The sequence below is a fragment of the Catharus ustulatus genome, chromosome 2 (assembly GCF_009819885.2).
Source record: "Catharus ustulatus isolate bCatUst1 chromosome 2, bCatUst1.pri.v2, whole genome shotgun sequence".
NCBI classification, from domain to species: Eukaryota; Metazoa; Chordata; class Aves; order Passeriformes; family Turdidae; genus Catharus; species Catharus ustulatus.
In genome coordinates, this window is record NC_046222.1 from 111,393,376 (window position 1) to 111,417,256 (window position 23,881).

Genomic DNA, 23,881 nt, shown 5'->3' on the forward strand with positions numbered 1-23,881 from the left:
GTATTTACTATTAATAACTTATATATTTAACTTACAGCACTGAGAAAACAAAACAAAAATAAATACATCTTTGTCACCTTTTGTTGAAATCTGGGAGTTTCCTGAGCTTCTTCTTCCGTACTGTGTTTTTTGCTGCCTACCATCTTCGTTACTATGCTTGTCTTGCACTTTTCTCTGCAGCTATCACACTTGACTCGAGGGAATCTTGTTGGCTCTGAACCACCAGAATTCCCACTTCTTGTTCTTAAATGACAATTGAGCAAGGGTTGTTCTTGTTGGCTGTCCAAGTTGTTCTTGTATGGCTGTCCAAAGGGAAGTTAAAGATTAGCTCAAAGCTACGTGCTGTGATAAAGCCTTTAGCAGAGGAAGTCCCAAGCCTTGCTGGGTTATTTTTCCTTCCCAAAGCAAAGTCCATCCCTTGCTCCCCCCTTCTTTTATTTTTTCCCCCTTGCAGCATTTAAATAAGCTTGTTATGCTGTGCTGTGGGAAACAGATGCATTCTTGTTACGGCCAGAGATGAATGTCAGGATTGAACTAGCATCCATGAAAAAGTCTTTTGTTTGATCTGTGCTGTCCCACAGTGGAGCTATGGCAACAACTTCCGTTTGGGAAATTAACTGTATCACTGTGTACTGGCTCAAATCACAGCATCACCTGAATGACAAACATGCCACTGTTCACATGACAGCTGACAAAGGGTATTGTTTAATTTTAATCAGAAGCATTAAAATCCAGCCAATTCAAAAATCCAAAGCATGTGAAGGCTAGGTATATGTGAAATGCAGTGGCATTCTATTTTTATTCAAACTGAAAAATTTAGAGATATTGTTATTTTATAAATATTTATTTATTGTAGCTTAAAAATGGAATAACTTCTGATTTTGAATCCCACATCACTGTTGGTGATTGTGCACGTGTTTAAAAAAAGAAGTAAAGCAAACAGTATCCCACTCCTGTGAAGGAGAGGCTGTGTGTAGGTGTTGTTGGTTTAACCTGGCAGGGAGCTAAACAGCACACAGCCACTCACACACTCTCCCACCTGCCCCTGAGTGGGATGTGGGAGAGAAGTGGGAGAAAAAACCCAAAGTAAAGTATGGGGGTTGAGACAAAAATAGTTTAATAGGAGAAAAAAAGGAAGAGAAGAGAAGAACAACAATAATTAGAATATACAGAGTAAGTGACGCACAGTGCAATTTCTCGCCACCCACTGAGACAGCTCCTGAGCAGTGGCCCCTGGCCAATTTCCCTCCAGTTTATATACTGGGCACAACATCTTATGGCATGGAGTATCAGCTGGGTCAGCTGTCCTGCCTGTGGCTCCTCCCAGCTCCTTGTGCCCTGCAGCCTCCTTGCTGGCAGGGTGGGGTGAGAAGCTGAAAAGCCCTTGACTTAGTGTAAACACTGTTCAGCAACAACCAAAACATTGGTGTGTTATCAGCATGATTATTTCTAGAATCCAAATCACAGCCCTGTACCAGTTACTGGGAAGAAAATGAACTCGATTGCAGTAGAAACCAGGACAGTAGATCAGAGAGGCGTTCTTCCTGTGGCTGTCAGTGTTTCCCAGGATGTACATTTGCTACAGCTAAACTGGCCTATTAACTAGGTACTGCTGAGAGGGGTCCCATTCTCCCTACAATGGGCACTGGCTGTCAGAGTGTGCAGCCCCTTTCAGCACCAAAGAGCTGCCACACGTGGCTGGGGTCATTCTTCTGCTTCCACCTAAGACAGGTCTAGCAGTGGGATAATGTTGTACTAGCACTAGGATATGTAAGTTTGGAAGATTGGGAGGTTTTTTATTTCCCTCTCACCAATGGAAAAGAGTCCTCATGGAGAAGGAAGGAAAATAATTTTCATTTTCAGAACCACATAAATTGTCTCCTCCAGATAGTTGAAAGTAATCAGTATATTCAGACCAAATAATATTAGTTCATGTTTCTGCAACGGCCTACTGGCCATAAGGAGAGAGCCCTGTGGTGCCACCTGCCTTTGCATGAAGCTGGAGTCAGTGCCTGCATATCTTCATGAGCAGTAAATACTTCTCCACAAAATTCTACAAAAGATGATGGTAGGTATTTTGGGTAATAACTGGCCAGAACTGATGTTTTTGGACAAAACAATGAGGTTAATCTGTAGTGAAACAGCATGAACTCCATCAGTTCCCCTGGGTTTCTGAAGAGACACAGATCTGAAACCTTTTAGAAGAGAGGACTTGTAAAGCTTCAGTTGTCTTAACTGAAGCTTTTAAAACTTCTCCCATCTATGCCTGAAACTGAAATATATAATTTTCTGGACACAGTCTTTGCTCCTCCGCTGAAGGCTGTTGTGTAAGTACTCTTTACACATTTGAATGAAGGCATCTCTGTACCATGGAAATGAAGAGAACAAACCCCATGTCCTCACCCTGATCAAGTCAGGGGTATGCAAGGAAGGTCTGGCGAGTCTTTTCTCAGAGCCTTCCACACACTTGGCCTCTTGAGATATCAGAAATCCACTCTGAATATTTTTTTAAATCTTTTTTCCCCCCATTTGTAGCAAAGAATAAAATAAAAAGGGAAAGGGTTTGGAAAATAGCAGGACATCCAATATAATACATAAAAAATATATATAAATACATATATATATGTGTGTATATATATATATATAAAAGAGTATGTGCACATAACTATATAAAAATACATTTATATTTTATATATATATATATATATACACACACACACCTATTTATAAACGGATTTTGTCACTAAGGTGGTCAACCACTACCTGTTTGTGCAAGACTCTAGGGAGTAATTTACTTAAGTTCCTGAAACGTGTGATAGATCACCATACCTACTTTAAATATGCAAAAAGAAGACCGTGGCTCCTACATATGATAGTCTTGTCATGATCACTATTGGAACTTGAGGGGTTAGAGGTCGATGGAAACCATGTGGGAAATCCCTGTTTCTCTGTTGTTGCGGTGATCTCTCACCCTCACGCTCCAGGCTGGTTCCAGCCTTTATCCAACTGGCATCAACCACGGCCTCTTCCCAGCTCAGGGGATGTATTTTACACACATGACATTTAGACACGATGCATTTTATGACAAGGCCTTTAAACATGGCTTTGCCCCAACTGCGGCACCGCAGCCGTACGGGCTATGGGCCCCTGCAGCAGATGCAGCCCTGCTCAGCTTCTGCAGACGCAACTCGCGGGCCCTGGCGCCGCACAAACGCCTGCAAAGCCTTGGCACAGCGGCGGGCCCAGCCCCGGCCGCAGCCCGCGCTGCAGGCCGCTCGCAGGAAGCGGCTCCGCCCGGCTCCGAGCCCCGCTCCCGCTCGGGGCCCCGCGGGGCGGGACGGGGCCGGGCCCTTCCCGCGGGCCGCGCTCCCTCCGCGCCCGGGGCGGCCCCGCCCCGCGCCCGCTGATTGGACAGGGCCCTGGCGGCGGCGCGCGGGGCTCCCGTCTCGCGCCACTTTCGGGGAGCTTTTAGCGCGAGCGCCATGGCCGAGAGCGGTGAGACCCGGGGGCGGCGGGGCGGCCGGGGCCGCTGTCCTTGTCCCCCTGCCTGTCCCCCTGCCTGTCCCCGTCCCAGCGCTTCGCTGTCAGGCGGGGGCGATCGGGCCGCGGCGGCGCTGGCGGCGGCGAGGGCGAGCGCGCGCGCGCGCGCGCGCACCGGGCGCGGGAACGCGCGTGCGCGGCGGGCGGGCGGCCGTGCTGGGGGCGGACAGCGGCGCGCGCGGGTCCCGCGCCCCTCGTGTGGGGCTCGGCGGGACCCTGTGCGGGCGGGCACGGAACGGGGCATCCGCGGAACGGTGTACCCGCGGAACGGGGGATCCGCCCGGGGCGGGCTCGGGCCGCACGCCCCGCGCCGGCGGTGCAGTCCCGCAGGGCGGGGTGGCCGTCCCGGGCCGCCCCTCCGGTGGGAGCGCTCTGAGTGAGCCCCGGGAGCCGCGGCCCGCGCGGGTGGTCCCGGCTGGGGCTGGGAACGCGCTTGTCCCGCAGGAGCGCGTTGCCTGAGGCGCTGGCGTACGGCGAAGGCGAAGGACTGACAGAAGATGAACGCGCCCAAAGCAGTCCGCCTTTACTGCCGTCCCCACGGGGCAGCAGGCAGTATAAATGCCCCTTTGACCCCAGCCCGTAGCAATACAAATCCGGAGTTCTCTCGGTGCCCCTCCGGGGCTCGGCTCTAGTCACAAGCTGATGTCCTGCTGCCACCAGGAGGGGACTGCCCTGCCCTTCTGGCCCCCTGGCCAGCCTTGGGTCTGCTCGGGGAGTTCAGCTGCTCACACTGAGCCACAGCCTTGTCCCTGGGCTGTTTGTTTGCTTTTGGAAGTTGGATGGGATCCATTTGTTCCCTGTGGTCAGATAAGTGTTCCTCCCCCAAATTAAGAGAAAGAAAAAGGGTCAGGAGAAGTAGAAAGTACCTTGCAGGGGAGAGCGTTTGGAAGGGAAGGAAGTGGAAGTGGAAAAGGGATGTCAGCTGTCAACAAATTACTAGTTTTCCTCAATCTGGTCACACTCAAAGCTTGTGAAACCGCCTGAAAACATCACTGCTTTGTAGCAGTGTAGGCCTTCTCTAAGTCTGGTATTCCTGAGTTGTCATGGAGACATGCAAAATAAAAGGAGCTAGAAATTCCCAAGGAAGGGGTATAGGTGGGATCTATTACAGGGAAAGGCTGATGAGATTTGAGGTGCTTTGGAAATCTGGGTGGTAGCTTCACACTGAATGTGAGCTGGCATGAGAGCTCCCTGTCAGGCCATGCCTTCAGTCTCATTCCAGAACTGGCTTAGGAAGAGCCATCTGTGACTGTGCATTTAGCCAAGTAGGTTTTACTTTTAAGCAAAACTGCCATCATCTATTAATGCATCGCTGAACACTTAAGTACCAAAGCTAACAGCTCATTGTTAAACTAATTTATCTTATTTTTAATTAATTACAGCTATGAGTGAGTCTGGAAGTTTTGCAGCATCACGTTCTAGACGTGAGAGGAAGAATAGAAGAGGCCAGCAAGAAGCACTTGAACGTCTGAAAAAAGCCAAAGCTGGGGAAAAATTAAAATACGAGGTGAAATTTCCACATCTTCTTAATTAAAAGTGAATGTGAGCTGAGAAGCTTAATCACCATTTATAGATATGTAAAATTATGGGAAACAAAATAAGCCTTTCAGATCAGCTTTTGTGTTTTTAATTGTGTATGTTTTTCTGAATGTAGCTGTAGTTTTCTGCTTTCTAATATAATTTATTTGTTTCTTTCTGTTTTCCAAACTAACCCAGTTTTGTTAACTGCAGGTCAAACATGCTTGCCATTGCTTGAGAACTATGCCACAGGGAAGGACCAATTTTTAAAGCTGCATAATTAATGTTATGATAGGACATACTTCTTTTTTTAATCTCAAATGATTTTAGACTTTAGTTTCAGAGCTTTACTTGACTGAATTCCATTAATATTGGTATGCTGTGTTTCCACAAAGAGACCAGAATTTAAGTGGTGTAACTGAAATCTGGCAGTGTAACATTGATACTGTAATATTGTCCAATCATGATGCCAACAGGAAGTGACTTCCTCTTTGAGGTGAATAAATGTAAAGAAACCACAAGTCCGTAGATCATTAACATGCAAATTTTCTCTGAGCACTCAGCTTGGGTACATGAAATTCCTTTCCTACTCATTGAACTCAGATTGGTGTTCGAGAGTACAGCCAAGACCAGAAGTTTCCACTGCTTGTTTTTTTCTTTTTAAAAAGATTTTTGGTAATATGAAATGAGCAATAAAGCAAGTAATTTTCAAATGAAATCTCTGCCAGTGCTTCAGTACATTTTGACTTTCAGTATACTGTGGTAGTTTAAAAAATGTTAACTTGTCTTTTATCCCTCCACAATAGAAACTTAATGAATGACTGCTTACTAGTTGTGAACAATGTAGCAGTGTAGAAACCCTACTTGCATTCTTGGGAATTTTTATATTCTGACAGTATGGATGGTGTGGAAACTGTTAATCCTTAGTATACCTTAACTGTAGGTTGAGGAGTTCACGGGTGTTTATGATGAAATAGATGAGGATGAGTACTCCAAAATGGTCAGAGACCGTCAGGATGATGACTGGATTGTTGATGATGGTAAGTTAAGATTAATTTGGAGAGTTATTTTGGTTCTACTATCAATTAGGCTTTGTAATGTTCTTGCTTTGAGGTAAGTTATTGTTAGTACATTGTTAAAGTTTGTTTTAGGAGACAAGAGAAAGGCAGTTGTTTAATGGGAATTAATCTTTGCATTGTTCTCATAGTAGTTTATTAGGATAGTAATGAAAATATTTTTCTATGAAGACTTGTTCTTGAAATTTTATTTCCAGTTATCAGTGTTACAATTTTACCAAAGAAATTGATAATTTCTAATTAAACATATAAGAATATATTTAGTCTAATAGAAGATACAGCTGAGAGTGCTGTAATTTTTAATACTTGCAACTTGCTGTGTATTAAGGGGGGAAAAGTGTTCAAATGTGTAAAAAATTCAGGAATGTCAGAAGACCGAATTTAAACTGCAATTTTTAAACAATTTTTCTACAGATGGGATAGGTTATGTAGAAGATGGAAGGGAAATCTTTGATGAAGACCTGGATGATGATGCTCTTTTTTCCAATAAGAAAGGTAACTTGCATGAGACCACTGAAGAATGTCTGCCAGGGTCTTTTCAAAGGTGCCCAAAATGGGCAACTTCCTGTCATTAGTATGTGTGGTAAATATGGCCAAATGACAGATTGCTTGAAGCTCTGTCATTCTGTGCCTGTGGATTTTGTTCAACCCCAGTGATGCAGAGGATGGAGCTTCACAAATTGAGGTCACATCACTGTTAAGTGCTTCAACACGACCAGGGCACTGCTGCTCACAGTCTTCTGTGGAATGGGGGTTCACTTCTACAACAAATGCATCTGGGAGGAGTCTTGCTTTTCAAAGCCCGTGCCTAAAAGATGTGTGGTCTCTCTGGAGCACTAAAATACTTGCATGCTTGTATGAATCTAAGATCATATGATTTTCCCAACTTTTTATGGAATCTGGTGACAAACTGAGAAACTGAGTCTGATGTTGAGAATCCAAGGCTAGTGCCAAACTCCTGGATCCTCATTTTTTTTTCCTTGTTGATACTTCCATGTAAAGTATCTTTGTCCTTTTTCTGGAGTATGTAAAAGGCATCTCTGACTAGGAAAGACAGGGTGGTGAGAGGATTTTTTCATTTTTTGTGTGTGCATGACAGCTGCTACAAAGCTGAAAGATGACTAGGCGCCATTACAGACAGAAGTGGGAAGGTAGAAGTAGACTACCTTGGCTATCTATCCCTTCTAATAACTAGACCTGTAAACATTGAACTTTTCTTACGTAAAACTCACTATTTTTCATTTTTTGTTTTGTTAGGAAAAGGTGGCAAAACATCCACAATTGATAAAAAGAACGTGAAAAAATCTGTGGTGTCAAAACCAAACACAATTAAGTCTATGTTTATGGCCAGTGCTGGGAAGAAAAGCACAGATGTAAGTTTTTATGTTTTTGAATTTAAATATTTCTGTCTTGTTCACAGTTGTAGTGGGAGTGGTGTAAACCAAAGGCTCATTTTAGTTTCTTGTATCCAGCAAGACAAACTTCTATTATGATCTCTTGTGTATGGAGCATTTCTGAAAATGTTGTATGTGTTTTGTGGAAATCCTGCAGTCATTTACTGCTGTCCTCCTGATGGGTTTGCACATATAACTGAGAACTGTTTTGCTAATCTTACCTTGCAGAAAACTGTGGACCTATCCAAGGATGATTTACTTGGGGATATTCTTCAAGATATTAGTGCTGAAGTAAGTATGTTAATAAAATCTGTTGGGAACAGCCTTAATCCGTTAATTTGTTGTGGAACATACCTGGAAAGGACTTTTTTTTTTGGTGAAACTAGACAATCTTAGGCTGATTTCATCTATAGCACATCTCATTGATACATTCCACGTGTGTGTGCTCTCTGCCTGTTGTCTCCACCGTGCAGATGTTGTATGACTGCCTTGCTTGATAAGGCAATACCTCTCTGACCTGGTTACAGATGGTTTATATTAAGATGATGTGGAGCCTGTGCTAATGCAGCCTTCAAGGTTTCAGTCACTATGGAGTGAAAGAGGACTTGGCTGCCTCTGAAATGTGTGCTGTATATCTGTCACCACATCTCAGCCAGGGAGCTGTAGGACATCTCCATCTGACCTGTGTGGGTTCGTGGGAGGAGCTGAGGGAGCAGTGTTTCAGCAGGTGATGTAACCTGAACCTCTGTCTACCTCCTGCTTCCCAAAATTTGCTGCAGAGAACCAGGTTAACACTCCCTTGGATGCAGGAGTGCAGGATGGCTGTTGTGACAGGGTTGGACTGTCTCAAATACCTAATGCCCTTTTAGCAAGATTTATTAAAACCAAAAGGATTTCTCACATGGATTTGTTGAACCTGCTGTAGATACTGGTGAGATGCTGAGGTGGAATATGTTGAACCATAATAAGCTTAATATATTTTTTCAGCACAGTAAAGGATATATGATGTCTCAATGTGGAGTTATCTTAGTTTTCTGCTCGTCTTGTTTTACTCCTCCCTCTTACATCTGACTGAGGCTGTAAAACCCACCATAACTATAACCCCCCCTGCCCACCCCTGTGGGTGGTATAATTAAACATGCATTTTTATGCTGTCAAATTTGTAGAACATTGATTAGGGAAAATAATAATTACAGTATGACTTCTATTTACTTAAATACTAGTTAGCTACTAATTTTTTATTATGTTTGTTTTGTAAAATTTCTTTTGTTATTAGCTGTCGATAAGGTTAAGTATAAAATATCTGTACATGTAAATAAGTTAAAATGTGTTTTCCTCTAGTAGAACAGTGCTGAAAGAGCACTTCTGCCTTTCATGAGGCATGTATGTTCAAAACTACTGCTTCAGCAGACATGAAGAACAATACAAGTTATTCTGATACTTGTGCAATAAAGGCAGGGTTAACTATTAGAATTCCCTCTGTTTGAAAACTGTTTCACTTATTGATGGTAGTTTTTCTCAGATTGTTTACTCTCACAAAAAATCTAGTGTGTGTCTTCATGAGCTGATTGCCCAGCCAAAAATATTTGTGTACCTCTTTGATGGAAAATGTTACTAACCAAGGCAAGAGAAAACACTAAACAACTGTTCCTTTTGTCACTTTCTCTGTTGTTTCAATATTCAGACAGTTCAGCTAAGTCCACCACCAATTATAATGCTGAAAAGGAAAAGATCTGCTGGAGCACCACTCAATCCTTTCTCTGTGCAGTCCCAAACTTCTAAGGTAAAGGGGAAAAAATGTTCTCATTATGGATAACCACTAATTTATGTTTCTGTTGATTTTAATTTGTTGACTTTTATTTCTCCTCCTGGAAATTAACTTTCTCTTTAACTTCCATAGTGATCTTACAGTGTAACTTTGTGGTTTTTTCTGCATCACCTTTCATGTGGACATATAAACAGTACAGTTAGTTTTGTGTTTGTAGTATAGTAGGAGTTTGTAGCTGTTGCATTTGAAGGTGAGTTTCTGCTCTGTCTCTTTTCCAAAGAGTAGAAAAGACTCTTGTAGCAAGGAGAGGAGGATGGGAGGTGAAATAAACAGGAATGTGGAAAAACCAATTGTTTGTAGAAATGGAAAACAAATGGAAAGTTGAACCTATGGATAGAAGTTTGCCCTGGTGGAAGATTTTGGAGTGAAAGGAGGATGGGCTGCTAAGGGTGGAAACCTAGCATTTTGTTAGGAGTTCTGGTAAATAGAAAGGACTTTATAGCTGGAAATGCAATGAGATAGTTGGTAATGGTCTGTAGAAGGAAAATATAGTAGTGTAGATATATCTGATTTGTGAAAACTTTCGTGACATGAACTCTTACTGGTCTACTACTCATCTACAGTTGAGTTGCTACTCAACAGTTGTGTTCAAAACTAGAAGCGGTTGGAAAAAAAAGGGAAGAGGTAGTAAGAGAGGATCATGGTGCAAAATATGTGGAACTTTTCTCTAGCCCTGGCTACTATATCTGCAAATAGCAAGTGAAAGTTTGTTGGTTTTTTTTTTTCCTGTTTTGCTCTTACAAGATTATTTGTAACTCATGGTGGAAATGTTTTTCAGGTAATCACCCCTGTATCAAAGAAAGCTCCTACTCACGTCAGAAAGGAAACTCTTCCTCCAGATTCATTTCATCCTAAGCATCCCAATTACACAGCAAAATCTGTCAGAGTCTCTGAAAATGAGGACACCAAGCATATACAAAAACCCTTAGAAAATGAGGGAATAGCGAAGGCATTAGGAGAGAAAGCTATTAAAGGTATCAAAAGTAAATCAAAAATTCTGGAAACTCTTTAAATATGGTATAGTAATGTTAAAACACTTGTTTCTATCTAAGCTAGCATAATTTAATGAAGTATCATGTTTAAGCTATCTTAATACTGTACATTATGATCATGCTTATCGTGTGCTATCTCTGCATGCTGTTTAGTATGCAGTGTGTCATTTTAATGATTCAAACCTTTAGTCCTACCTGCAGCACTTCCAGATGATGATCAGGGAATGATGCATTTTGATGAGGAGGACTTTGATGAACCTATGGAAGCAGATCATGTGGAAACTATACCTGAGACAGCTGAAAGCTTGAAAAGAAACAATGACATTGAGAAGAAAGAGACAGAGCAGCTGGAATCAGAGAAGAAAGAGACACCTGTCTTGTAAGAATCTTTTTCTTTTATTTCTTTCACTAAGAAGGTTCTCAATTTCCATAAACCTTAGATTTAGCTACATATTTGTTTTTGCCAAAGGGATGATTATGATATAGACAAAATTATAATAATGCTATGCAATGCTTTTTTTTCGTAGTTACATTAGGAATACTAACATGCTGATAGCTACTTAATTGAAAAGTGTTTGATTTCGGGATCTAGCATGTGACAGTATGTATTTCAGTACACTGGGGTGACTCAATGTAAATGTTGGGTGGTGAACTTTGATGTCAGTTAGTAAAACCGAAGAGTTTCTAACAATACTTATTCTAAGTGAATCTGAAAATATTTCATAATAGATGTAGGTAAAAGTTTTGTTGCTTAAAGTAGTTGTGAACAGCTATGTCTTTGGAAATAGGAAAAAAGGTGGGCTTTTCCTGGGTTTTTTTTTTTAATTGTTTAGAAAATCTTGAATCATATGCTTCCATAACAAAATATTTCAAACTGTAAAATAATTAAATGATGAAAAAGGCCTAAATGTCTAATGACTGAAAAGGTAGTTTTGTTGAAATAATCTGTTGTTCCCACTAAGCAACTTGTATAGATGTATATATTTGATAGGTACAGACTTGAATTGACCAAGGCTGAAATACCAGGTGACTGATTTTTAAAGCTTGTGTGTGATGTATCAAGAACCATACTTAAATGTGGGTTTCTGTCTTTGTCACTCCATCCCTCTTTTCAAAAAAAAAATCTGAAGAAACCCAACTATCGGGAATGTTGCTTGGTAGTGGAAAGAAAAACAAAAGGTGTGAGAATATAGGCCTGGAAAAAAAGCAAAGTGGTGATTATAGCAAAGGCACAATTTAATTTTTTTTTTTTATTCTTCTGCAAAACCTGCAGAAGTTGTTCTCTCCCAGGTCTCTCGTGTTGGGACAAAATTGATGAGGATGAAGTTGATCTAGTAGCAGCAGAAGTTCAGCTGGACCCCAATCTCCTTCCACTTGTGAATGGGGAAAATGATGATCAAGTGTTAAGATTTTATTGGCTGGATGCTTATGAAGATCAGTTCAGTCAACCAGGTAACTGTTCAGTTAAAGGCAGAAAATGCTAAATGCTAATCTAGTTTTCAGACTTGACTAAATTACTTCCAGTTACGCTTTGTCTCTGTGCTCCAAGATGTTCATCTCTTCTTTTTCTGTACCTCTGTCTGCAGAGCAGGGCACTGTGGCTGGGAGAAGAATGTCCTCTCTTGGCCTAGTGTAGAGGTAGGGAAGTAAAAGGGACTTACTAGCACTGTTCAGTGCTGGTGACCCATTGTCCCTCTTAAAATTTTATACACTCCAGGAACAGCTGAAGTTGTTCATTTCTTGCTCAGTGATGCAACAACTGAACAAGCTTTCTTATTTTTAGAAAAATAGCTCAAAATTCATGTGGATGAATAAAGAGTCTGTGCAATAACTGTTGCCATGATTTTATACAAAGGAAAGATATGTCTGCCAAGGGAGGAAGGTGGTCTGTCTAGTATTTCTTATCCCCTAATTCAAGCTGTCTAAGCCCTGAAGATTGTCTTTGAATTAAGATTGGTGAGATGCTCTGTGCAATTGAAGTGTGAATCCTAGCTCTCCTAGTCTTCAAATGGCATCATTCTGATCTCAGCTCTGACAAAACAACTTGTTTTTAAGTATATATCTATTGTGGGCACTTCCCATCTATCCCCTCATTTCATCAGCAGCTTAAGGATCTTGGGCTTCTAGTTTGTGCTTCATATGTGTTTACCAGAAGGTTCTTTCACATGTTGTTGGAGGTTTTTTTCGGTTGAAGATGTAAGCATTGAGTCAGATACATTTCTTTGTTAACACCTTTTGTTGTGAGTTGGGATGCCAAACTTAAATATGAAACTGTGCTGGGCTGAACAGCTTGGTGATGGGAGTGGTAATAATCATAGATATCTTGATGAAATCAATGGCTCTAATATAAAATTGCTGCTTTTAAAGAACCCGCTATTGTTATTTTTCCTTTTTTTTTGTCTTTTAAGTCGGTGATTGCTGAATGGAACATAATTATGAAAAGATTTCTGTTCCTCGCATGCAAGGAGTGTTCTTTTCTCATTATGACTTTTTCAGGATTGAATAATAAAGACTGCACCTGTTTTCAATTAGTAATGTAGAAGGGAAAATTTTGATATTGCTTTTTGTTTAACATGTTCATGATCTTTGTTTATGCCTCATTTGCTGTGATGTCAAATGCATTGCCTGAAGAGTAAATACTATAGCATAATCATAAGACTCTTTCAAATGTAAGGATTTTTTTGGAGGCTTTCTTTTCATAATTCTCTTTATGGTCTTAGGCAGAGAACTCGAGAATTGTGATCCTATTAACATTTTAAAGAAATGACGAATAAAACCTGCCCTTATTTTTTCCCCTCTGTAAGATATTTTCCCTGTGTCTTGACTTTGCTTACCTTTTGGTTCATTTAGTAGCACACTCTTTCACAGGCTTTGATTTATAAGCTTTATTTATATTTTTTCTTTCTTTATTCTTTCCATGGTCTTGCAGGGGATAGGGCCTGATGTCTCCCAGTTGATTTTCTTTTTTTTCTTTTTGGTTTTGCATGAAATGTCTCTGAAAACTCTTTGAAGTTAGTTCTGCTTTTACTGTCTGTGGGAGTAATAGTGTGTGTGTCAGTGTTCAACTGGATGATCTCAAAAGGTTCCTTCCTTCCATTCTAAATTAATCTGACTCTGAAGTCTGGTTATTAAGACCACTTATTTGTCTGTGCTAGAGTTGATAGAAGTTTGTCTTTGCAATCCTGGCAGCTTTTTACCCTATCTTTGACTGCCTCATTTATCCTTCTTTCTACCTCCCCTGCTTATATGTACTCCTCTGACAGGTTAACTACTCCATGCTCTTTAATATTTCCAGCTGTTCAAGCAGTCAGCTGCTGTTTTGTGGTCTCACAGTTTCATCTTTCTGTATGATACAAACCTGTCTTAGGTGGGGTTTTTTTTATCCCTTAACAAAAAAGTAAAAGATTGCTGGGGACAAGAACTTCATCTTCCCTGTCACTTAGATCTGCAATTGGAGCTCTTTCTCGATACTTCTATTGAAACTGTCTAAATCTTCAAGATTGCCTCTGTATTAAAATTTCTTAAGATACTTTGTGCAGCTGAAACTTGTATCCTTGCTCTTATCATCTTCAAAACTGCTGCATTCACTGTCCTTGACAAAAGTAGTCTTGTTCACATCTATTCCAAGCACTCAGAAAATGATTTTTCATAGCCTGTCACTTTGACTTTGTCATCCATTTTAGTGCATCTTCACTGATTTATCTTTGATCTAATGGAGTAAGAAAGGTACCTTTATGTCTGATAGATCTCCTGGCAAAGATAAATTATAGTTCTTAACCAAGGACTTGTTTGTGCATTGCCAGGCCAAGGAAAAATGCAGATTCCAAAATCTTCTATGCATGAAACTCCGTTTCTGAGACAGTCGGATTATTTGGAGCTTGGATGGAACCTGGTAAAGCCAGGGTTCTGAGTTGTATTTGGAAGAGTTTTGTACTTGTAATTGGCAACTGACAATAGGGTGGCTTGATACTATGTTATCTTGAAGTTTGATGTAATTTGTGTTTTGTAATTTGTGTTTGATGTAATTTTGTGCTACTGCCAAGTTCTCTGGGCTTAATGTCAGTGTAATGACACTGTCGACAGTCAGTTGCCACTAGTCCTGCTCTGTATAATCTGAGTGTCTCTCTTGGTTGCAACTGTTGTCTTGGCACCCAGGATTCCTAGGAATGTCAGGCACCTTTTGGTGTCCTCATTTGTTAAAAATAGTCACTTGAAAGCTGGTCAGCTTCTAGTTGTCTTCAGGGTGTGTTTCTACAGATTTTATTGTTAATAGAGTCTTAATCTCACAGTACTAAAGTGTAGGGGAAAGGAGTTAATTGTACTGGTCTAGCTAAAGAGTGAAAATAGCACATGTAGATAGCACATGTTAGAGGATTGATTGACAGCATAGATATTCTCATAATCTTCAGCTTTCACTGACATCTCTCTCCTTCCTCCCTCTCTCCAGGGATTATCAAACTAATATAGGCAGCAATGGAATATCAGAACAGAATTTTGAGACTGGCTGTGTAATGCCATTTAGAGTTTTACATACCAGGTGTTACTATAGCAATGGAGGGTAGAGACATGAAGAATGATTAACAGGTGTCTGCTTGTAAAACTGGTGTTTTAAACAACTTAGAATGTGCTGATACATTGGAAAGATTTGTTGTTCAAGGACCTAACACAGAAATGGTTGTGTTTCAATGCAAGAATACATGATAAGCTGCTTCAAGCAAGATTAGAAATTATTAATTTTAAACTTGCATGTTGAATTCTTTGCCCTTCTCCCTTAGGTGTGGTATTTTTGTTTGGCAAAGTTTGGATTGAATCTGCAGCCACCTATGTCAGCTGTTGTGTGACAGTGAAAAATATTGAGAGAACTGTTTATCTGCTGCCACGTGAAACAGTAAGTGTGACTTTTAAGCACATCAGACATAAGTACCTTTCATTCTGCTTATGGCAGGTTATGAGTTTAGCAGTGTGTTTATGGAAGCTGTTGGAAGCCAGTGTTGTCTGATGTAGGTGGGAAAGTTAGACAGTGTGTACACAATATATCACATGTGAGCTGCAGAGTAGAGCCCTGTGACTTCCCCTGACCCTAACTAATAACTGCAGACAAATTTTTACCCTTAGACTTGCTGCTTAGCAAATAAAGTGGTCGTGAAGTATTACTAGAAAACATAGTGCTTTTTAAACATTCTGTTTCAAGTAGTATTTTCTAAATTTGGAATTTCTTGGCTGATTGCATTTTAGTTTTTCCTAAAAAAAAAATACATGATTCATAATAGCAAAGTAAAATTCAACTTATTGTCATGTCTGCTGGCATTTTTGTTAATTTGTAAAACCTCACTTTGTTTTTGAGGAAATTGACCTATCTACTGGTAAAGAGACGGAGACTCCAGTAACTATAATGAGTGTTTTCAAGGAATTTAATGACAGCATTTCACCAAAGTACAAGATCATGAAGTTCAAATCCAAGGTTTGTTTGCAAGCATCCTATTTGGTCATTTTCTGTTTTTCTGATTTGTAAGGTGGGAAGGCTGTTGAAACACTGCAGGGAGGGGAGGTTGTGCCAAAATGCAAATATATAACTCCTGACGTGTAAATGTACCTGCTGGTAAAAGCCATCCAAAATAGCTATATTTCTTTAAGAATGGTAAATCTGCAACATGGTTGTTCCACCAGAAGTTTAAACAATGCTTTTGTAAATACTCATTAGCTTCTATAGAACTGGCTTGAGTGTCAGACTGGCTTGCTGAGCTGTTTTGGAGAATGCAGAACAAATAGAAATTCTGATACCTAAAGCCTTGGTATCAGCACATGCTGTCAGAGTTTAAAATGAAATATTGTGTTGTCCAGCAGATAAGTCAGTACTCTGGGATTGTGCTGTCTTTGCATTTGACCCTCTATCTTATTGAACTTTATCTCTTGGCATGTCTCATCCTTCTTCTCACGTTTGCAGATTTATCTTTTTAGAGTGCATGCTCTTCAGAGCATGGATTGTCATAGTGTGGCTATGTAGGAGGTAACAAGTGAGGACTGTCATTCAGTATTGAAAGCTGTTCTGTGCTTAGGGTTATAGACAATAGTCTTAAAAGTGTTATTTTGCTGTGCTCTGTTTGCTCAACCGATCTTTAAAATGACATTGGAAAAACAAAATATTGCTATAATGGAAACTTTGCACATAAATTCATATAATACTTGTCATGAGTCTTTGGGAAAAGAGCTGATACTGCTGTTAATGTTGCAGATTTGGATTGAATTTGCTAGTGTCAGAGCTTTATTGTCCACTTACATAGAACATTTGCCTTTTGCTGGGGAGGGCAGAGGTAAGAAGCTTGGGTGGGGAAATGTGGCAAACATTCAGGTTAGGGGAAAAATCTGTTCTGACAGAAGTGCTCAGAAAAGTTTATATTTCTAGAGGTAACATGTCATTAGTCTGGCAAAGCTGATTTTCATTAGTTGTAACTTTTCCCATCATGGCAATCTTGTGATTTCACAGGATTCATTCCTGAATAGTTAATCAGCAAGTGAGATGACAAGTAAAAATGCAGGAAGAATGGAATTTAACAATATGTAAATGAGAGAAAATAAAAACAGTGTGTGTGGTAATTCAGATTGGAAAGATTCTTAGGAGGCATCTCATCCAAAGCCAGTTAGAGTAATTCTGAAAGTTTAAGTTGTTAAAGGGAAAATGTGAGCAATGTTTTTCAAATAGCAAAGTCATGCAAGACATGGCATCTTTTCACAACTTGTAGCTCAGTGTGTTATTTACAGAGTTCAGGGAAAATGGATGTGACATCAGTACTTTGTAAAACCTTTTTTTTTTCCCTCTAGCTTACTTTCTCTCTCAAAACTGATATAAATTTAAGTTTTTCAGTTTTCTGTTATTTCTCATGTATAGTTGAATATAACATAATTACATGTGGGATCAGGAGTAAATATACTCAGAAAGGAGTAAATTTAACAACAGATGAAAAACAAGTTGCTGATAGCTCACTGTTCAAAAATCCTTTCAGGAATGAGGGAGAGAACTCAGAGAAAAAAAATTTTCATTAAAAGAGAGGATGAAAACACATACTCTAGAAAGTAGAGAGGGAGAAAGGTCTCCAAAAAGATGCACATCTGTTTACAGAATCTGGGGAGACCTCCATGATGTGCCAAGTAAGAATAATATGAATGAAGTAATAGAGTAATGTAGTTGAATGTTCAAAGATGGCTCTTAAAAATCAAGGTAAAGCCTGTCAAATTTTTACTGAGCTTACACAGAACTCAGGGCAAAAGACCCAACAGTCTTGTCTGGGTATGTGGCAATAGCACATGTGGGGTCCTTGGATGTAACACAAGAGTAGGGAAGTGGGAGCACAAAGACACTGTTGAGATTTTCTCTTAAATATTGTAACACTTGATCACCCTCATGAGGAAAGATTAACTCGAGTGACTACAGGTACAAAAGATGGCAATTAGAAGGATGAGACAAAAGGAGAATCAGTTATACCAGAGATGACTGTGAAAGAGCTTTAATTTTTTTTTTTTAGCTAGTAAAGTGAAGAGTAATAAGACCTGTTTGCTCTCTAGAAACATTAAAAGGGAATAAGCAGCAAGAGAGCTATTTAAAGGACAGTTTTAGCAAAAGAGTGAATTTGTAGTTTTTAGTTCATGAATAAATTAGGCAGGATAGTTGGTGCAGGGAAGCTCTGAAATAACCTACCAGAATTGTTTCTGAACAGTAAGAATTCAAATTATGTTGGATTCTTAAGTAAACTGAGTTTTATTAAAAGGATAAAAGCTATCCAGCTTTATTTTGCTTGTGTACTTTTCTTCTAATTTTGATAGTTACTGCATTCTGGGAGGGTTTAATGAGAACTGGAGATAGTAGGAGGGTATGGCAGTAGTAATATTGGAGGTAAGAGAAAAGACAAAGATAGTATTACAGTAACAGATATTCCAGATTGCACAAAATTGACTGTGAACAAGTGGCACCAAATCTGGGCAGGCTTACTCCTCTGCAGCTGGGAGGCTTTGTGCTCTCTGCAAGGAGAGCACAGTCCCATTACTGTGCCTTCCTTCTCTTCTTCCCTGAGATAGCTGATTTTGCCTCGTTATATACTGGGTCTGTTTATCACAAAGGGTCATCAACCTCCTTTTCACAGTACCCATACCAGCAGAGACAACGTGTTGTTACACAGCCCTTGCATCTGTGTGTCCATGGGGATGTGCAGGGCTCTCCAATTGAAATGGTTTGTGGCGCTCACCTGAAGGAATGCTCCAAAGAAGTGATCTTTACCCAGTTGTGACTCTGTGTGGTAAAGGGCTGATGTGCTTTAGATTTCCCCTGCTCTGTGATCTGCAGCCAGTGGTTCAGTGCTGTGTTGTTAAGGGTTGGTGTTTTAAAAGATTTCAAACAAACTGATGGCTGTGTTGCTCAGGTCACAAGACTTGTGAGCCATGCATTCAGAGTAACATGAAGTCTCAGTGTTTGCACACTACTGTGAAACTGAAAACCTCTCTTCTTCCATTATTAGCTGGAAATCAGGAAGGTTACTGACATCCCTGCCATGCACCCAGAGTTCATTTATTCAGAATACCCCTTTTGTGATGATATGGAGACACTGAGACAGGTTGTTCTCTGTGCATCTTGGCCTTACCAGCACCCAACTTTGTCCCTTTGAACACACTTAAGCCATATCATTTCCTGCTGCACCTGCTGCTAATTGTAGCCTCAATGGGTTGCACTGCTGCCAAGTTAGCAAGTCTTCACAAATCAATTTGAAAGCAGCCTTACTCCACTTAGGAACTTAGCAGCTAATCACTGCTGCTCATTTCTGCTCTCTGAAGGGCCACTTGAAGGGCAGATTATTCTGCAGCAAGCATTCATTCACTGAGTTATGACCAGACGCTCATGTAATTGAGCTGAGCTCTGTGGAATAACGCAGATGAAACACTACAGCAGACTATTTTTATACTATGTTCATCTTGCGTTTGCAACAAGAACTTGTTTGCAGCCTGAGAGGTTATTTTTTAAATTAAAAAAAGAGGAGGGGGAGCGCCAGTGGTATGTGCTAAAAGCAGTGCATTGCCATCTATTATGTTACAACTTTGATCTCCTCCTGTTAGGTGGCTCAGCAGTTCAGATCTACATTTGCATGGTAATTTGCAATGCTGATCCGGCTTCATAGTGGTGCTCTTCTATCAAGTTATGTTGCACTTCTGTTTCCATGAAACTGTGATGCCATAGTAGTTTCTGGATTTGTCTGCTTCCTATTTATAGCAGAGGCCCCTCTCCTCCTGCCTGGGCTTTGCAGCCTTACAAGTGCAGTAGTACATGAAGTAACAAGCTCTGTAGGACACTGAGGGAACTATTGCTCATGCTATTAGCTTAAGAAAAAAAAAAAAACCAACCATCCAACCCAAAACTTCAAGTTTGCCTAACTGTGCAGGTATTTTGTTAATTTGTAAATTTTGTTCCCATTTATGGTGATTTTACATTTTCTTGTTAAACTTCCTCTAGTGGCATATTATGCTTTCTCTAGTGGCATATTATGCTGAATCTTGTATATAAAGTGGTGAACATAGTGCATTGTCCAGTGAGAAATGTGATTTTTAATTTAAGGTGCCTCTAGGAATTCCTGTAGTAATGTGCTAGCATAGTGATGACATAATAACAATAGTATTTAACAGTGGTGCAGGTGGTTTGTGAAGTACTACAGAGCAGGATACACATATGGCACAGAGCGTGGCATTTCAGCTGGTGCCAGAGCACTGTTGCACAGGATATTGTAATAATTTGGAAAATGAAGATAGCTATTCTTAGAAACTGACAAGCTGTATGTGATGTAGAAAATTGTTATTGTTTTTGAAGAAAGCAGAAGTGATACTTAACTTTCAATAAAGTTGTACTGAGCTTCAGACTTCAATTGTCTTAGAGATCCATAAACAAACTTAGCTACTTTCTAGTAAAACCTGAGTCACTTAAAAGGAAAAATACAGTAGTGCCAGAGAAATGATCTATTGTAAGCATGTGATAAAAGCTGGCAGATGGCTGGGAAATCATCTCTCTTTCCTCTCTGAAGTGCTAGTATACAAAAGCCTGCAGTGTAAAGGGAGGAGTTGTGTGCAGTTGTAGGGATACAATCTGGCTGGGATCATAGACCTGTGGTGGGATAAGATGTGGTTAAGACAGGCTGGGATAGCAGGGAGGGGGAAGCCCTTTTGTGTGTCAGAGCAATGGGAATGTAGGGAGCCCTGCCTGAAGGTGGGCAAAGAACTGGTCAGGATTACAGGATGGTCTAGTGGAAGGGACATCATGGTGGAGAAAGGAGAGCCAAATCCCACCTGGGGTTTGGTCTGGTGAGGGAGATAGACCAATAGGAGAAGCTGCTATAGGTACATGCAGACTAAGAGAGAGAATGCTGCTGACAGGGACAGGAGATGTGTGACAGAGGTCCTGCAATGAGCTGTGGTACTGCATGTCTTCACCTTGGTCTTTATTGAGTAGTCCAGCTTTTAGCAATGTCAGATGCCCAAGAGACCAGAAGGAAAGCCTGAAGCAAAGAATACTTGTCCTCAGAGGAGGAGGCCACATTTAAACAAATTGGACAGATACAGACATCTGATGGGACGCACCCTCTGTGCAGAGGGAGCTGGCCAGTGTCAGAAGGATCTTGGTAGTGTTTGGATTCACAGAGAGAAGATGATGCTTCACCAAGCTGGTAGCCTTCTGGAGAGAGATGGAGTGGTTTGGTGGACAAGAGGAGAGCAGTGACTGTTGTTTATTTTGACTTTAGTAAGGCTGTCAACACTGCCTACCGTGGCATCCTCACAGACAAACTGATGAAGTGGGGGCTAGTGAAGTGGACAGAGGGGTGGGCTGATAACCAGCTGCCCTACTGGGCTTGGTGTTGTGATCACTGGCACAAAATCCAGGTGGAGGCTGGTCCCTAGGGGTGCACCCCAAGGGTTGATACTGGATCCAGTCCTGCTGATCATCCTGTTAATGATTTGGGTGGTTGCACAGAGCGCACTCACAGCAAATCTGCAGACAGTACAAAATCAGGAGAGGGTGATACACCAGATGGCTGTGCTTTCAAAGGAATTTCAGGAGGCTGGATATATCTTATGACCTACAGAAATCCCATCAAATACCAAAAAGAGGAAATGGTCCTATGTGAAGACTGGAATAACCTCAGTCACTAGTAGATGATGGTGGCTGACTGTCTGGAAAGCAACCTTGGAGGGAAGGACCTGCTCATCTTGGTACGCATGAGGTTGGACAAGAGCCAACCATGTACCCTTGGGGAAAACACTGCCATGGGCTACCAGCAAGTGTCAGGAGTTGGTTCTTGGGAGTGCTGTGTTCAGCTGAGCTCCTCTGTGTGCGGAATAATTTGTGCTACTGGAACAAATCCAGAATAGGACCACAAAGATAATTACAGGGCCTGGAGCATCTGTCATGTGAGGAGGAGCTGAGAAACCTGGGGCTGCTCACCCTGCAGAAGAGAAGGTTCAGGGTGAGGGATTAACAGTGCAAATCTGTTTATTGTCTATAAACATTTGATGAGCATGAATATTGATGATTCTGGCAGACTTCTTGCTGGTGCCCAGCGGAGGACAAGAGCAACAGATACCATTTGAAACACATGAAATTTATCAGAATGTGAATGACTGCTTTATTGTAAGGGAGATGAAGCACTGACACAGGTTGCCTAGAGAGGCTGTGGAGTCTCCATCCTTGGGGATATTCATATCTGGCTGGGGAGAGCCCTGAACAGCCCACTGGGATTGACCCAGGCTCTGAGTGGGCAGCTGGACTAGATAATCCCTGGTGATCCCTTTCCATCTCGACCATTCCGGGATTTTGCAGGGATCTGCAGCCACCAATTCTCATGAGTATGTCTGAAACCTGTGAATTTAAAGAATGTTTCTGAGTTTGCCTAATTACCAGGTGGGTTTTTTTGGTAGTGGTTAGTATACTTGCAAATCAATTCTGTAGAAACTCTTTATGCTAAGAAAGCATCTAGAAATTAAAAATAGGTGCTAAAATATTCTCACTGTCTTCAACTGGTTATAATAAGTTGCAGCATTGGTAATACATGATCAAGCCCTTGATATTGGAAATATGCATCTTGCCTGGCCTTTTTTTTCTTCAGCTTTCTTATTTTACAAAATGAATATTCAATTGGGAGATACTGAAAATATAATACCTTTGTTTTATATAGAAAGTGGAAAAATACTACGCTTTTGAGATTCCAGATGTACCAGCAAAATCTGAATACCTGGAAGTTAAATATTCAGTGAGTATAATTAATCTGATAAAATACCATAACTTGTTTTTTTATCTAATTAAGTTTACAATGTGAGCAGTTTCTGTAATAAAATGGTCGTTGAACATTGTAGACTTGACTGATGTGTCCAGTGTGGATGAAAAACTTAAACTTCAGTGTGTTTTTACATTACTGTCCTGATTTTTAAGTGGAGCCTATAGTGCAATTTCCTCAATTACTGTAAAGTATTATGGACTAGGGCATTGCTAGTGGGGAATGATGGTGATTTCAGTACTGTGTAGTTTTGTTAAGGTGATGTCTGAATATGGTGTGTCAACCTTGAAGACTTCTGTGGGGTGAAATGACTCACTGTGCTGTTATTTGTTAGGCTGAATGCCCTCGGCTTCCCCAAGATCTGAAGGGACAAACATTCTCACATGTCTTTGGAACCAACACCTCTAGCCTGGAACTCCTCTTGATGAATCAGAAGATCAAAGGGCCCTGCTGGCTGGAAATAAAAAATCCACGTATGGTGGTTTACATGTAAAATATATGGTTATTAGGAAACACATAGAATTAGAGATGGGAAGGGAAATTTAAGTTGTATGGATGAATTATCATTATGTACTTTAACCTTGCAACTTACTGGTTTAATTTTCATCTTCTAGTACAAATTGTAACTTATTCTTCCTTTTTTGGGGTGACAGCTATCCATATAAAGTTGTGCACTGTACAGACGAGATTATAACTTTTAATGCCTGTGAGAGAGAATTGTGCAGTACCTAGCAGTCGCTGTTTGATGCATACCCTAATGCTGTGTATATGAAGCTAAACTTACTTGACTTAAAAATGACTCATCTTTCTGCTCTTGATAACTTAAGATTAGGGTTTTTTTCTGCAAATATGTATTTTAAGAACAAATGCGGCTGCTAGATTTTTTTTTGTTTGTGAATTAGGTTTTTATTTATTTTTTCCTGACACATGGAAAAGTTGGTGGTGTGGAGCTGTTTTAGTTTTAAATCTTTTCTTCCTTGTGAGTGGTGTGCAGTACTTACAGGTGGTCACACTGCTTTATTTTGGCTTGGTAAGACCCCTTTATTCAATGTGTGCTGCATGTTCCCATGAACACAGGGATGTTGATCCTACTAGACAAAAGCTACATCCATTACTGCAGTCTCCTTGGGGCACCTCTGGTGCGGAACTGACTGTATGGATGCTGACACCAGGGGGCTTCTCCTCTTCAGCAGCTCACTGTCACTGACAGAAGGGATAACCAGTATGGATGACT

The 23,881-nt window shown here is 40.7% G+C and overlaps 2 protein-coding genes across 3 annotated transcripts in view; one reads left to right on the forward strand and one right to left on the reverse strand.

Annotated features, from left to right (window-relative positions):
- PCYT1B (phosphate cytidylyltransferase 1B, choline) overlaps positions 1-397 on the reverse strand; it is a 38,809-nt gene extending 38,412 nt beyond the window's left edge. The window contains exon 1 of the mRNA XM_033052769.2: positions 78-397. Within this exon, the coding sequence (XP_032908660.1) occupies positions 78-143 (66 nt within the window). The 5' untranslated portion in view covers positions 144-397. The remainder of the gene's footprint in view (positions 1-77) is intronic.
- Positions 398-3,412: 3,015 nt separating this feature from the next.
- Positions 3,413-23,881, forward strand: part of POLA1 (DNA polymerase alpha 1, catalytic subunit) — a 185,057-nt gene continuing 164,588 nt past the window's right edge. Inside the window, exons 1-14 of one of the 2 annotated variants that reach the window (XM_033052547.1) lie at positions 3,413-3,495; positions 4,923-5,047; positions 6,002-6,098; positions 6,549-6,629; positions 7,392-7,507; positions 7,757-7,819; positions 9,213-9,311; positions 10,135-10,330; positions 10,550-10,727; positions 11,622-11,800; positions 15,124-15,236; positions 15,693-15,809; positions 22,549-22,623; positions 22,982-23,120. In XM_033052547.1, coding sequence (XP_032908438.1) covers positions 3,483-3,495; positions 4,923-5,047; positions 6,002-6,098; positions 6,549-6,629; positions 7,392-7,507; positions 7,757-7,819; positions 9,213-9,311; positions 10,135-10,330; positions 10,550-10,727; positions 11,622-11,800; positions 15,124-15,236; positions 15,693-15,809; positions 22,549-22,623; positions 22,982-23,120 — 1,591 coding nt within the window. In that variant the 5' untranslated portion in view covers positions 3,413-3,482. Of the gene's footprint in view, positions 3,496-3,981; positions 4,806-4,922; positions 5,048-6,001; positions 6,099-6,548; positions 6,630-7,391; positions 7,508-7,756; positions 7,820-9,212; positions 9,312-10,134; positions 10,331-10,549; positions 10,728-11,621; positions 11,801-15,123; positions 15,237-15,692; positions 15,810-22,548; positions 22,624-22,981; positions 23,121-23,881 lie in introns of those variants that run through there. The other variant, XM_033052548.2, reaches the window with a different exon arrangement.